The 16779-nt window shown below is 37.9% G+C and overlaps 1 protein-coding gene across 1 annotated transcript in view; it reads right to left on the reverse strand.

The window, feature by feature from the left end:
- Arsk (arylsulfatase family, member K) overlaps positions 1–16779 on the reverse strand; it is a 29558-nt gene that overhangs the window by 11657 nt on the left and 1122 nt on the right. The window contains exons 2-3 of the mRNA XM_005382245.2: positions 12287–12416; positions 10498–10657 (exon numbers count right to left, since the gene is read on the reverse strand). Of these exons, the coding sequence (XP_005382302.1) occupies positions 10498–10657; positions 12287–12416 (290 nt within the window). The remainder of the gene's footprint in view (positions 1–10497; positions 10658–12286; positions 12417–16779) is intronic.

The following is a 16779-nucleotide window of genomic DNA, read 5'->3' on the forward strand; positions in this document are numbered from 1 at the left end:
CTAGAGCTTATATGGGATAAGCAAGCAGGAAGCACAGAGGCAGAATGGCTTGTCAATTGGGGATTGGTTTATATAGTATACATCACAGTGACCAGCCGTTTCTAAGAGACAGAAGCAACTGGAACCGGAACAGGAACTGTTACCTGGGCAACTAACAAACTGAAGAATACTGGCTGGGGCGGCATCTCCTGCTACAATGACATTAGTTTCTCAGTCTTTTGCTTCAATATTGCTGAAATCTCACTGTATGTGACTATTAAAGTTGGGATTTCAGGGGTTTATAACACCAGCAGTATTTCAGGTAGAATTCAGGAGTTTAAGATAAGAATGATGGGCACATGGAGACTGACACCGGATGTACAGGAACCAAAGTGCTTCCTCTCAGCCTAGGAGTTTTATAGGTGCAAAAATATGGCTGTGAGATCATTACAAGAAGTGAGCTGGACCTACAACATAAGTAGCTGCCTGTCTTTGGATTAACTCAAGAGCAGATCATTGTCTTGAATGTGCTGACTGATGACCCAATGGATCCTGTGATGTAGTCAGGAGTGAATCTTTAGTTTTTTTTTTTTTTGTCTTTTTGAGACAGGGTCTTGCTGTGTATTTCAGGCTGGCCTTGAACTCCCAGCGATCCTCCTGCCTCAGCCTCCCAAGTGCTGGGACGACAGGTGTGTGCCACCACACCTGGCTAAGTGATCTAGACCAACTTGAGGGAAGTCCTTCCCGCTGTGCAGGATGGTGGTACTGAATGCATGTGGCTGTAACCTTCTGTCACAGCAACGAGTAAGTGTGATTTCACGGAACCTTTTTAATAAGTTTATGCCTCTCCCTATGCATTTACTCTCTATGTTGCTGAGATTCTTTTAACCCAGGTCACTTTGCAGGTGAAATGGCTCAACTCCAATTAATTTTGGCCTAGACTTAACATGATGGCTAGATTTCAAATATGGCTTTATTTCTGCCTGATGAATGACTTGTGATTTACTCCTCAGTAATACAAATAGAAAATAAAATCACCTGACACTTTATCAACTAATTATTGCAAAAATCTGCACATAAGTCATTGCCGTGTGGGTTTTCTGGGCCAGTGTGCCAAGTTCTGCTACAACACTGGATACAGTCCGTCCACAGGTAGCAAGGGATGAATTTGAAATGTAGCAGTTACATCTGTAATAAATCACACATTAAAATCGATTGTGAGGCCAGGCATGGTGGCGCCTGTAATCCTAGCACTTGGGAGGCTGAGGCAGGAGGATCGCTGTGAGTTCGAGACCAGCTTGGGCTACAAAGTGAGCTCAGGGCCAGCCTGAACTGCATAGTGAGACCTTGTCTCAAAAAGACAAAAACAAAACAAAACAAAATAAAGTTGATTGTGAGAAAATGACAGTTTTCTTTACACATGGAGCAGGAATCTAGATAAATCTTCAGCTTTCTAAGACTAACAAAGATAATTTAACTATCTCAGATTTTTGCAGTTCTGTGGAGATCTCGCCCACTCAAATTTCTGTACCAGCATAATAAATTCTGTAACAGAAAAAGGAATCCAGCCTCATGCCTATGGAATGTTTTCCCCTGAAAGTTACGAGAAACACATATACCTTTTAATTTACAAGACTGTTATCTGTCTTCCTTATATATGATCACTCACAGAAACAGTCTATTTTAATTGAATGAATCATACCAGTCCTGGCAAATTCAAGTTGGAACATTACTTTCCATTAACTAATATATGCTACTTAAATGTTCAACATATACAAGGACTAATCAAAACATAGCGTGTGTGTTTAAATTAAAAAAAATTCATCACCGTCTCCATCTGAGCCTACTAATCTTCTATAGAGTTCATCAAATCTAAAATGTTATTAGCTGTAAGATATACTTATTAAAAATGTATACCATCCGGAAGAAAGTATCGCCCATAAAACTATAACACAGTTTTAAGGTGCAAAAATAGGAGATACATGTCATTACACACAGCTAAGCTTTTGTTAAACTTTCGTAGTTAAATGGAATAAAATCCAAGAACTATATTCATGTGTAGGCTCAGAAGGATCGCTTGTGTATTGTGAGAACGTGACATAAGTAAGAGCTGCTGTAGACAGCAGTCTGAAGGTACTCAGGGACTGCTTTAGCTGAGAACTTGCTAGTCATTAGAAATGAGGGTTCCAGAGAACAAAAACCAAAACAAAAAAAAGACCTCAGACTTGTTCACTATCATAAAATGTTATGCTGAGGACGTACCAAGAATAACGTATGCTGGTCTAGATACGACATTTCAATAAAGATAATAAAGTGGAGAGTTCTAAAACAAGTAAAGCTGCCAAAATAAAGTGAGGAGTTCCAAACAAATAAAGCTACCCCAAAATAAAGCTGGCCAAAGCAATGACATCTTCCTTCATTGTAAGGACAAGAATGAAACAAACTCTTATTATGGAGAAAAACCACCGGAAGCTTGTAATACTTTAGATTATAAAATAATAATGAGACAGATGGGAACGGCCCTTAGGCTGCAGGGTGAGATGGCCGAGAGGGTTCTGAAGTCAGTGGTCCGTGTGCCGCTGGTCCCCTCTTCCTCACTCGGGTTGTGTGTGGGAAGCCACTGCTGCTTGGCCGGAGGCCTAGGAGGCAGTAAGAGTCCTGTGAGCAGCTCAGGGTTTGCTTATTTTTGCTGTTCACCAAGAGGTTCAAGCTTAATTTTGCCTGTAGCGATTCTCGCCTTCTGGAAGTAGGCCTTTATTTCTTACTTGTTTCACAGGATTCAAAATTGCCTGTCGTGACTTGGCTTAGAAAAACATCAAGCTCTGAGAGCAGAGAACATACATAATTATAATGGTGAGATGAAGTGACAGAGAACTTGATTTTAGGTTTAAACTTTCAGCTAGAAAAAAATAAGGCAGCAGTTTAAGTTCTCTTCTGATAGCATTAGAACGTAAGTCCATGACACTGGAGAATTTTGTGTTTTAATTAGTAAAATATACACTAAAAGAGTGTCTGGACCATTGTAGGCGGCCCAATAAATATTAGCTGAATGGACACTACAAATACCTGATTTTATTTTTGTAACTTAAGTAAGGATCATCTTTTAGTCTTAATATTTTAAGGAATACTACTTAATGTTAAATTTCCTTATCAAATTGTTCTAGTTTTAAGTTTTCTTCTAGATAAACTCAATTACCTTCTAATTCTACACACTTCTAAATAAACATTTTTTTCTTTGGCTTTGTTCTAAAAAATCGACGTATTAATGTCATATAGATCTGATTCTCCAGACTACGGAAGAATAAACTTAGGATCTAAAATGAAGGCCATTACTCTGTGTGAGGTTCCTAACACCATGCTGGTGAGTAGGTGATACCTGTCTCACACATGGTTTCTCACTGTGCACTTCTGACATTTTGGGCTTGGGAATTCTTTGTGGAGGAGGGAATTCTGTGCGTTGGAGGCTGTTAAGCAGCAACCCTGGCCTCCACCCATCCATGCTGGTGATCACAGTGGTGTAGACCAAAAATGTCCCCAGACATGGTCACATGAACTCTGGGAGGGCAAAACTGCCCTTGGCTGAGAGCCAGTCTTTTAGATATTGGGATTAAATTGGTAAAACAGGTTTACCTCAACGCAAAAATGATTCAAACACCCTATGAATTAATTACAAATGTTTTCTTTCAGTTGATACAAAGATATAGCTAACTTGAACTTAAACCTATTATCCGTGGAATACATGTAATGTGAAGGAGGCAGATAAATAGCCCTAAACATAAACCACTTAATGATACTCCAATGACAGATTTCCAAATGGAAGGACTCTGAAGGTCATCTAGTGTAAGCTCATTTGCTGAGAGTAGGATTCTAAGTATGTAGATAAATAACTTTTCCACGAACTTATACTCAGTGAGTGGCACTTTGGTGGGTAGTACTGCCAATGACGGTTCAGCCAGAAGGAACAGGGTAACCTGATTTCAGTGCCCAGAACTGCCAAAGAAAACCAAACCCAACCAAAATAGAACATTTTCCAATATGTCATAGAATATTACACAGAGCGAGAACACATAGGTGGATTATACTGGCACAAGAAGAAAACATCACTTAGAGCATAAAAAGACAGATGGAAGTACTATAGTAAGAAACTAAAGAAACTTGTGGTCTACATAAAATATAAGCAGGTTAAAAATGAACAACTTAAATGGTAGGAGGATGAAAACTTGAGTTTTGATTTGAAAATCAATCTATTAACAACACTGAATGCCACTATTTATGAAGTTTGGTATCAAGAGACCTTTTACTTCCTGTAATCCATTTTTAAACTTACACAAAACAATTTGAAAGATAATTCATCATAATTCATGTAATCTTTTCAGATATGCTACTGACAGAAACCCTGACCTATTTGTCAGCCAAATGGCTGTTTGGGTACATACAGCACTCATACAAATAGAACTAGCAGTTTACTTCAATTTCCTATGCTCTCAGGAGAGGGTGAGTAAATACAATTATTCTGCAAGCTATTATTATGCTGAAAACCATCTGTGACATATCAACATCTAAGTAGCTCTTTTCCTGTACTGATTTTAAAATTCCACAGGACAAAGAATGAACAGAGAATTAATAATATTTGAAATGTTAAAAAATTTAAAAAGTGTATGCTCTTAGTTGAATATATACTGAATATGTAATATGTGGAATATAATATATTCAACTAAGAATATGGCTCTGTGTTAAAAACTAATATTCATCAAATAATAGTTATAAATGGATCAACATAACCTTTTCATTCATTAATTCATTCATCAAATGTTTAATAGTGCACCTACAATGTATGGTGACTATGCTGGCAAACAGGAATAGATCGGTGAAGACAGGGACCTTGCTCTTCCTTCCTTGCTGAGGAATACAAACCATGTCATAATTTCACCATCTTATATATAAGAATGCAAGTTAGTTGGGCATGGTGGCACATGCCTATAATCCCAGCTATTCAGGAGGCTGAAGCAGTAGGATCTCAAGTCTGAGTTCAGTCTGGGACACTTAGTGTAAAACAAAAATAAAAAGAGCTGGGGATATAGCTCAGTGCTCCTTGGGTTTAATTCCCAGTATTGTCACAAACAAAGAAAAACAAAAAGAATTTAAAGGGAATAAGTTTAGATACTTTTTGGAAGTACTAAAGTAAGTTTTTTTGGTATTTATTCTGATTTATTTATTTATACATGTCTGTAGTATGTAATGATTCTATTCACCATAAGGAGCTGGCCCATGTGCATAACATAACACGTCTGTTCTTTCTTTCACGCCTTTCCCTCTCCCATCTCCACTTCTTGGTCCTTTTCCCTTTTACAAAAGATTTATCTTCCTGTTGCCTTTGCTCTTTCATTTATTTATATTTTGATTTTCTCATGTCAGAGAAATCATGTGATATTTAAGCTTGTGTGTCTGATTTATTTGTTTTTATCACTGGATTGATTGAGGAAACAGTTTCAAACAGAATAATATGAATAGCTGCCTCCTGCTTTAGAGTAACTTTACTTCTTAAAAAGAAGAATAGTCCAGATGCGGTAGTGCACACCTGTAATCCCAGCACTCGGGAGGCTGAGGCAGGAGGGTTGTTAGAGTTTGAGACCATCCCAGGCTACAAAGTGAGCTCAAGGCCAGCCTGAACTGCATAGAGAGACCTTGTCTCAAAAAGAGAAATACACACAAAAAGAAGAATGAGTTTACAAGTCAAAATGGATTAAACACTTAAAGGGAAGACATGCTTCAGGACATTAGAATCATTAGAACATATTTTGGGTAAGAACTCAAAAGGACAGGAAACAAAAGTAAAAACAGACAAATGGGAGTGTATCAAATTAAAAAGCTTCTGCACAGCAAAAGAAACAGAGTGAAGAATAGATGGAGAAAATATCTGCTCACAATTTGTTGACAAGGGCTTAATATTTAGAATATGTAAGGAACTCATACTGCAAAACCCCAAACAATTCAATTTAAAAATGGACTAGAGACCTAAGTGGACAATTTCTCCAAAGAAGACACACAATTGGCCAATAGATCTATGAAAAATGCTCAGCATCGCTAATCATCAGAGAAATGGAAGGAAAAATCACAGTGAGCATCACCTCATCCCAGTTAAGATGGCTGCTGTCAAAAAAGACAAAATATATCATGTACCAGTGAGGATGTAGGCAAAACTGTTGGTCATAATGTAAATTAGCCAATATAGAAGACAGTGTGGAGGTCTTCCCTGAAATTAAAGATTAACTGCCATATGACACAGCAATCTTGCACTGGGTATATATAAAACCAAATCAGTATATCCAAGAGACATATGCACTGTCATATTCATTACACACTATTCACAACTGCCAAAAAACTGCAGCAACCTAAATGTCTATCCACTGACAGTAAAGAAACTGTGTATATACACAGTGGGAAACTCTTCAGCCAACAAAGGATGAAATCTTGTCATTTGTGACACCATGGATGGAACTAGATAATCCAGGCAGAGGAAGACAAGTAGTGCACAAGCTTACTCTCTGTGGAACCTAAGAAGGTCGATCTGGTACAAGTTCACAATAGAACAGTGGTTCCTCGAGGCTGGGAAAAGCAAAGGAATGGCAAGAAGTTGACCAGTGACATGAAATTACAGTTAGATAGACTTTCCAGCTTTCTGCTACACAGCAGGATGCCTGTAGAGGACAATAATGTATAATATATTTGTTAAAATCCCAGAAAGATTTTGAACGTTTTCACCATAAATGATAAATTTGTGAGGAGACAGATATACTTACCCTGCTGTGATCATTACATGATAGATACATGTATTGGAATGTCATGGTGTTCCATAAATATGTATATTTTTTATGTCAATCAAAATAAATACATAAATATAAAGGAGAAAGATTTTAAAGAGAGGTATGTGAGACTTGATGAAATAAGAAATGCAAGAAACTCTGGAGAAATAAGAATTATGTAAATGTTAAAGTATAATTCTGGTTTAGTGCACTTTTATAGTAATAATCTTTTTCATCATATAACTGCTTATGCCAGGCACTGTGACATACTTTATAGTATCTTATTTACTCCTTTTAATTGTTTAATTTTTACTGAGGATTACACTGAGCTACATCCCTAGATTTCTTTTATTTTGAGGCAGTGTCTCACTAAGTTGTCCAGGCTGGGTTCAAACTTGGCAATTTGGATGCAAAGCGCTGGGACTACAGGCGTGCACCACCATGCCCGGTCTCACTTAATCCTTCTATAGTAGCTTATATTAACTCAGATGAAACTCACTCATCCAATGAGGTAGGCATTATCAACCCCACTTTACAGATAAGAACAAGGACAGGGAAGTCAAGAAACTTGATCAAGGATACAAGGATCATAAAGCAGGCAAGCTACACCTCTAACTCTCCTCAGATGGACTCGAAGCCCACATCCCTCCACTATACACATCATCCTCTCCGTCCCTTCCTGTCACATTCCTAAGGCTGAGTGCACTCAGAGAATTTTGCATGAAGGGATCAGCTTGTTCAAGTCCAGAGTAACAGGAAGCACGTTATGGACATTTTTTACAGAATTAGGTACAGACTTGAGCGGGAAACAGAGTGGCATGAAAGGCATGAAATCAGATTGGAGGCAGGCAGATGTCAGATCACGTAGGGTCTTTTAACTGTATTGTGGATTTGGGACTTTAATTAACCTTAAGAGAAAACTACTGAAAGATTTTCAGCAGGTAAATCACGTGATCAGTCAGATGTGTATGTTAGGATCACTGTGGCTGCCTATAGGATATGAGTCAGTTAGGTAATTTCAATACTTGGGGCAAGAGATGAAAGCTTTACAGAGATGGTAAGAGAGTACATTGGAGGCCAGGCATGTAGTTCACTACTCTAATCCCACCACTTGGGTGGCTGAGGCAGGAGGATTGCCAGGACCACACAGTGAGCTCAAGGCCAGTCTGAACTAAGTAGTGAGACCCTGTCTCAAAAAACAAAACAAAACAAAAAAAGAGAGAATAAATTGGAGAAATATTTTAGAGGCCAAACTGATAACATTTGAAGATAAATTAGATAGTGGAGTGTGGAGGGGTGGAGATTCCACTTCTGATTTTTCATTATGACCTTTTTTTTCTGTACCAGGGACTGAACTCAGGACTTTCACTGAGCTACATCCCCAGTCCTTCTTTATTTTGAGACAGGGTCTTGCTAAGTTGCTAGGTCGCCTAGGCTGGATTCCAACTTGTGATCCTTCTGCCTCCACCTCCCAGAGTGCTGTGATTACAGATGTTTGCCACTATGCCTGGCTTTTTTGGATTTTTGAAGACAGACAAGGAAAGAAATTTAACATTAACTAGAAGAATAAGCTTAAGGTCCTGATTATTCTAGATTATTAGTATCTGTTTCGCCAAAAATTATTGCATTAGTTTCCTAAGGTTTCTAGAACAAATGATCACAAGTGGCTTCAAGCATTAGAAATATGTTCTCTCACAGCTCTGGAGGGCAGGAGTCTGAAATCATGCTGTTAGCAGACCCACTCCTTGTGAAGTCTCTCTGTGTAAATTCTTCCTTGCCTCTTCCCTGTGTATGGGCACTCCTCAGAATTTTTCACAGTCTTTGGCTTATACCTTTGCCACATCCATGTCCAATCCTCTCTTCATACTGTCCTCTCTGTTCATCTCTGTCCTTTCTCCTTCTCTAACAAGGACAGCAGTCATTGGCTTTAGGGTGCATCCCTTGCCCAGGGTGAGCCACCAAGAATCTTTAACTAGTTAAATTTCCCAACTAGTTACATCTCCAAATAAATACAGTCATATTTGGAAGCTCCAGATGGTCGTGGAGTTTTGGGGAACACTATTCAACTCTCTATCCTCAGCATTATTTTTGTTACATTTGTTTTTTCTTGTTATCGTCATCAGTATCCTCATCAACACTACTGCTACCAGTCACCCTCATTAGCACTTGTAAGGCAAGATGCACTGCTCTAACGTCTTCATTTTGTCACAGGGCTGGGGGACTCCAGTCATACCCAAGTCTGCTACGATGAACTGCAGGCCTCAAATATAGTTCTACTCATAACTGTAATTTATGATGTAAAAGAATACACAGCAAAACCAGCAAAAGGAAAAGGGCTTGTCTTAGTCACTTTCTTATCCCTGAGACACAATCCCCAACATTCACAACTTCAAGGAGGCCAAGTTTATTTGGGTTCATAGTTTTACTCCCTAGTTGTTTGGCTTCCAGGCAAACATGGCATGAAAAGGGCCGGGGTGGACTGAGGTTGCTCACATCATGGTGAGCAGGAAGCAGAGCTCAGTGAGAAGCAAGGGAGGGAGAGACGCCCTTCCAGATCACGTCCCCAGTAAACCGTCTCTTCCTACCACGCCCCACTGTTTAAAAGCAAGTCAGCTGTGGATGCTTCAGCATTCTCTGTGATCCAGTCACCTTCCAGAAGTCCAACTTCCTAACACACAAGGCTTTGGGGAGATAGTGTAGATCTAATCCAGTACCGGTGTTCAAGGTGAAGCCCAGGGGAAATCAGTCGCAAGCTTCCAATGAACTGCAAAGGACATACTTAATGCTTCTAGAGTGGAATCTGACAACACAGGTAAAGTGTGGCCTGTACCTGTCAGACTCAGTACCCAAGTGCTTACTGGGGCTGATCATCTAGGCTCCCTCTGCCTGCCCCACATCAAAATCCCAGAAAGGAGGCATTCGGCATAACCCACACTGTACAAGCACTCTGGGCACACACGTTTATCAGCTAGGGAATAGCGGAAACACTCCTGAAATCAGGTTCCCACATGCCAGCAAAGGGCCCCCTCTGTCAGCAGGCATTTCTGAGGGTAACAATCTTAGGCCTGCTCCATTAGCTCTTTTCTGCATAAACTACTTAATCTTCGCACCAAAGAAATTAAAGTTCAGTGAATTTAGCTGTGTCAGAATTAGGCAATCTGATCTTAGTCCTGTATTCTAAACCACTATGAATGGCTGGGTGACTGACTGACTGATACGCACTGGGAGCGAACCCAACATTCAGAGCACATGCCTTGCCACTGAGCTGTACCGCAGCCAAGCCGGCTGCCTCATTTTTAAGGCTGCCTAAAATCAAAGGAAGAAAAAGTTCCAACAGACTCAAGTTGGAGAAAAATTACAAAGGCAAGTAGGAAAAAAAGACTATGATTTTAAAAACATTGTAAAATGAGTAACAAAGTAGTCATAACATAAGGGAAACTCCATCAAAATAAATCATAGGCTAAACAATTTTACAAATACTATTTATAAACATTGAATGTTTAAGAACAAAATTACTTGCCTATTAGCGATTTTAATTTTTTTTTATTTTAATATTTTAAGAAGATTAAAGAAAGCTAAAGGCTTAGCCAATTAACACAATTGAGGGATTAAGAGATTTCCTTTTACCTTTGAGGGAAATCGTTAAAATATAAAAAAGAGCATGTGTATGTGCACAGCAGTGGGCAGCCTATTGGGATTTTGTTTTATTCTTTACCTAACGGAGTGATGTCCTGAAGTATAGTCCAGTTTTCCAAATTTCTGTGTTCTGTAACCATGCTTTTCCATGATATCCATCCATGTTGTATAATTTGGGTCCAAACCCTTAAAATTATTCCAAGATTGTGTTAAGTGAGTGAAGAGGCCACTCCACATTGCTGAAGAGAAAAAGACATTGAGATGAAAGTAAAACTCAATCATTTGTTTTAACTGTTAAGGCAGTCACTCTGAGACAACAGTTCAGTATTGTAAAGCACAAGTTCGGGAACGTGATGCACCATGATTAGGTGCTTGTGACGGTTAATCTGGATTGTTGATATGACTGGATTAAGGGAGACCTAGCAGATTAGGAAAGCACACTTCCGAGTGTATCTGGGTGGGTAAGGGATGTGACCCTGTTCCTTTCTTTTCTAGGGCTCCTCCCTGTGCTGTGCTGCCTGGCCACCAGAAAGCAAGTGCCCTGCTCCCGCATGCCCTTCCGCCATGTTTTCTCTGCCTCGCCTCCAGCTAACCATGGACCGAGGTCTCAGAAACTGAGCTCAAATAATGCTTTCCTATTTGAATTGCGGGTATCAGGTATTTTTGTTCCCACAGTGGATAACCTGACCAATACAGTGCTGAATTTAGCAGGAATTTCTGATTTTTGCCTCATTTTAGTAGTGGGAAAACTCTGCAAGAAGTTACTATTTCCATTTAAGAGGAGTTAGCTGACCAAGGATGACAGGTTAAGTTGCTTAAGGTTAATACAGCTGGAATTAAATATAAAGCCCGAGTGGCTTTTGGGTCTTTTTTCAATCACAAAAGCAATCTCTAAGTATTTATTGGTTAATTTTCTAAATCATAAATCAGTCAATTGAAGCATAGACCTCCTTCCCCAGCATTCTCAGGGATTTTCCCTATTCTTTGTCCTTTCACTGTCTTTTCATAAAATATTTGAGTGCTTTATGTTTTTGCTGTCATTTTCTGGCTTTTTATTAAAAAATGCTTTCCTTTTTCTCATTTCTATGTACGTACATAGTAAATTTTTTGTTTGTTTGTTTGTTTTTTGTTTTTTTCTGATACCAGGAATCAAACTCACGACTTTGCGCTTGCCAGGCAGGCGCTGTGCCGCTGAGCTAAATCCCCAGCCCCTGCACATAATAAATTGTTTAGTGTTACTTATGGGCTCCAGTGGAGACTAGAAAGGCACAACAAGGGGAAAATGACTGTCAGACAATAGATGGGATTTATGAGTGATGGGTTTTCCTTTTTTCTTTATTATTCATGGCTTAATTTCACTGGTATTTTGCCATTAAAACTATGTCGCTTGGTTAAATTAGTGAACAATTACATTCATGATAGAACTGAACTGAGACTGGAGAGAAAGATAAAGTATATAATCTGAAATAATATGTAAAAATTCAGTCTTGAATTTTAAAGTCCACAGAAGCCTTCCCTATACCCTTATTACAAGCTTCCTAGGAAGTAGAGCTGTTCTAGGAACTATAATTATTTCCTCATGTGCTTCAATAGTCAAAAGATGCTTAGTCACCAATTATAAGGAAATGAAATGGAAATACATGAACTAAACAGTATTCTAGACAGTATAAAAAGTCCTACTCCAAAAAACCTAGAAATTCGAATAACCTCAATATCTAATATGTACTTGACAGCACACGTGTCTTACATTACGAATTTAGGTGTCAAATACTAAACTTTCCTAACTTGCTTTTGGCTATAATTTTCTAAACTGTGAATGTATTTCCAGGGTAGCCACTTTTCTCCATTAACACTAAGCACGTTTATACCTGCGCGTGACGGGCAGCAGATTGGAGAGTTGGTGTAGGCATTCAGAAAGGAAGTGCCGTGCGTCTTCATGAAGTTGATAAAAGGAAGTTTCACTACTTGACTTCCTGGATGAAATGTTAGCCTTCCATCCTGGAATAAAGAAATTTCATCAACACTGACTGTACTAAAAACAAGAAAATTATTTTCTTTAATTTTAACCTTAAAATTCACAACAGCAGAAGACTCCAATACGGTTTTCTGAAAGATACATCAAACATAGAATGTTACCCATTTCTAGCACACAGACACATAGAATTCAACAGTGTTACACTTAATTCAATTGAACACAGTAAATAAATTAAAGGGCTTCTGGAAAGTTCTTTTGGGGAATGATAGACTAACTCTACAAGTATTTATTGAATATGCACTAGATGTTAGGCATAGTGGTAAATAGCTACCACAATTTTAGAATCTTATCACCATGTCCAAAAGAAACCCTGTATTCCTTAGCTATAACCCTCTATTCCCCCAATCCCAAAACAACTACTAACCTTTCTATCTGCATATATTTGCTTTCTCTGAACACTGCTTATAAATGGAATCATACAAAAATGTGGTCATTTATGACAAGCTTCTTTTACTCTGCACAAAGTTTTCTAGGTTTCAGCCACACTGTAGGATCGACTCTTCCCCTCTTTTCTGCTCCCCCTTCATTTTTTCTCTCCCTCCCTCTGTTTTTCTCTTTCTTGTGCTGAGTGTTGAGCCCAGGGTCTCATATGTGTTAGGCAAGTGCTGTAACGCAGAGCCATACCCGCAGCTCTGCATTTCTTTTTTATTGCTAAATAATATTACCAAACTTTATTTATCCATTTATCAGTTGATGGACATTTGGGTTGTTTCCATTTTCACTTTTTAGTATAATATTGGTAGGAATGTTCACATACAAGTGTTTGTGCGGTGTCTGTTTTTGTTTTTCTTGGCTATGCAGGAGTAGAACTGCTGGACTGTGGGGTAAATGTACGGCTGCAGAGAGTTTGGAGGAACTGCCAAACTCTTTCCCAGGGTGGTTGCACCATTTTACATTCCCACCAGCAGTGTATGAGAGCCCCAATTCCTCTATATTCTCCACAACTCTAGTTACTGTCTTTTATCATAACCTAGTTACAATCTTTTTAAATTTTTTATCATAACCTAGTTACTATCTTATCTTTTTTATCATAACCTAGTTACTATCCAGTTACTATCTTTTTATTATAATCATCCTTGTGGGTATGAACTGGTATCACATCATGGTTTGATTTATATTTCCCTTAGGGGTGATGCTGTTGAGCACCATTCCTGTGCTTATTTGTCATCCTGTGTATCTTCCAGAGACAAGTGTCTAATCAGATCTTTTGTCCATTTTCTAAAATGTTTACCCCAAGATTACAGAGATTTTGCACAATGGTTTTTTGTAGGCATTTTATAATTGTAGCTTTTAACATCTGATTAATTGATTTAATCTAATTTTTGTCTGTGATGGAAGGCAGGACTTCATTATTTTTCCTGTAGATATTTAGTTTTCATAGAATCATTTTTTAAAAGATTATTCTTGCCAGGTGTGGTGGCACATACCTATAATCCCAGCACTCAAGAGGCTGACACAGAAGTACCTTGAATTTGAGGCCAGTCTAGGCTCCATAATGAGCTCAAGGCCAGCCTGAACTACATAGCAAGACCATTTCAAAAAAAAAAGAAAAACAAAACAAAACAAGAAAAACCAATAAACCATTATTCTTTTCCTATTAAATGGTCATAGCACCCTTGTTACAAATCAATTTATTATAAGAATTTACTTTCAAATCTATTTCACTGATCTGTAAATCTAATCCATCTTTACGCCAGTAACACATGATCTTGATTTTTGTACCTTAAAATACATTTCATGGATCTGTATATCAATCTATCTTTATTCCAGTAACAGGTTATCTAGATTACTTAGTCATAGACAGTTTGAAAGGGACTGCACTGAATCTGTAGATCAATTTGGCTGGTATTGCTATATTAACAATAGTAAGTTTTCTAATCCATGAAAATGGATGTCTTACCATTTTTTGATGTGTTTTTAAATTTCTTTCAACAATGTTTTGTAGTTTTCAGAGAATACTTGTTTGGTATATTTATCTCTAAGTATTTCATCCCATTTGATGTTACTTTATGTAGACCGGTTTTCTTAATTTTAAGTTTGTTGGTCAATTAAGTGTATAAGAATTTAGTTGATTTTTTTATATTGATCTTGTATCCTATAATCTTGTCAATTTATTATTCAGTGCTTTTGAAGTAGATTCCCTAGGATTGTAGATACAAGATTGCTGCAAATACAAATGCTTTCCAAATAGGGGCGTTTTATTTAATGTTCTTGTCTAATTCTCTGGCTAGAATTTCCAGTACAATGCTAAATAGAAGTGGTGAGAACAATCTTTGTCTTGTTCCTGATCTTAGAAAACATTTAGTCTTTTATCATTCAGTATAATATTAGCTCTGTCTTTATTTTATTTTCTGTAAATACCCTTTACCAGATTCAGAAAGTTCCTTGGTTGAGTGCTTTTATCATGAAGAGCTATTGAATTTTGTCAAATGATTTTTTCTGCATCTATTGAGATGATCACAAGTGTTTTGTTCTTTACTCAGTTAATATGGTATATTTACAGCAATTGATTTTCAGAAATTAAGTCAACTTAATTTGTGGATAAATCCACCTAGGCATAGAGTATACTTTTTATATAATGATAATTTTATTTGCTAGTATTTTTTTGAGGATCTTTGCTTCTGTATTCCTAAGATTATACATGCCTGCATGTGTGTGTGTATCTCTGTGTGTGTGTGTGTGTGTGTGTGTGTGTGTGTGTATTTGTCTGCTTTTGAAGTCAAGCACACGGTTCCAATACAACAAGTTTGGAAGTGTTTCCCTGTTCTATTTTTTTTGGAAGAATTTATGAGGAGATATTATTCTTCTTTGACAGAATTTGTCAGTGAAACTATCTGGGCCTGGGCTTTTTGTGGAGTAGTCTTTAAGTTACCAATTCAATGTCTTTGCCATAGGTCTATTCAGGCTATCTATTTCTTTTTGAGTCACTTTCAAGAGTATGTGTCTTTCTAGGACTTTTTCCATTTCATCTAAACTACCTAATTGTTAACATACCATTCTCATACACTATATAAGGGAATATTAATCTTACCTTAAAATTCTTTTATTTCTATAAAGTAATGTTACCTCTTCCTGATTTTGGTAATGCAAGTGTTTTTCTCTTCTTCTTCTTCTTCTTGATTTTATAGCTAAGGGTCATGTTTAACAATCTTTTCAAAGAATCAACTTTTGGTTTCACTGATTTTCTCTATTTCCTTAATTTCTGCTGTCATCTTATTTCCTTCCTTGGCCCTAATGAGTTTGGAGCAAGGGTGACTGGGCCTTAGTATTCTCAGCGTCTTCCTGCTGTACAGAGCCTCCGTCTTCTAATGTGAAGTGAGTGGCGAATGGGAGCTCCCTATGTCTCCCATTACTAGCTGCTTTTACTTGTAATTTAGCCTGTTCAACTTGGACCTGCAGGAGATGAGAAATGCTAGCAGCTGTCTTCTGGTGAGATACACCAAGGAAGGACTGAGAACTGAGAGAAAATGTAGCCCTGTCTCTTGGCTCCGTTTGCCTGGAGCAAAGCTCTGTTAAGCTAAGCTATGGTTCACTATCACAGACTCTTGCTGTTCTTACCAAGTTTTAGTGGATTACATCCTTCTCCTCCTCTTCTCTCTCCCCTTCCGTCTCCCTTTTTGGTGTTACTGGAGTCTGAACCCCAGACCTTCACACTGAGCTACATCCCAGCTCTATGTTATTTCTTATTTTGAGACAGGGTCTTGCTGCGTTGTCTTGGCTGGGCCCGAACTTGTGATCCTCTTGCCTCACCCTCCCAGAGTGCTGGAATTACAGATGTGGACCACCAGGCCTGGAGAGCAGATGCTGAATGAATCTCTCTTCATTTAGCATATGCCTTTATGGCAATTTCTAGACAGTTTAAATGCTTTCAATGTTATTTAATAGTTTTTAAAATCAGTTCTGATTAAAAGTTTTATTTAAGTTTTAAAAGATCCTCTGAACTAGAGTTTTGCATGTTTCATTGTTGTGTTTGTGGAGCTCCTCACATTGCCCTGCTGACAGTAAAACTAATGTGCCATTTTCTTTCCACAATTATTTATAGCTCAACTTTCCTACATTAGCCTGTAGAATTCTAGAAATAACAAATCATATTATCAAGAAGCTACATTTACACCAAACTGCTATAACATAACCATAGAGGAAAGAACTGTTGCAAATTAGTTTAAAGGATAGCATTTTGGTTGTATAGCTGAATACATCTAAAACAAAAAAAATTGCAAAGAAAGTTTAAACTGCATTCAGGAATATCATTATTTGTAATAATATTACTATCTTACTTTCATATATATCCTCATAATCTTAAATTTGAATGGAAACTATTGCTTT

The sequence above is a fragment of the Chinchilla lanigera genome, unplaced genomic scaffold (assembly GCF_000276665.1).
Source record: "Chinchilla lanigera isolate Chin_1 unplaced genomic scaffold, ChiLan1.0 scaffold00017, whole genome shotgun sequence".
Lineage (NCBI taxonomy): Eukaryota > Metazoa > Chordata > Mammalia > Rodentia > Chinchillidae > Chinchilla > Chinchilla lanigera.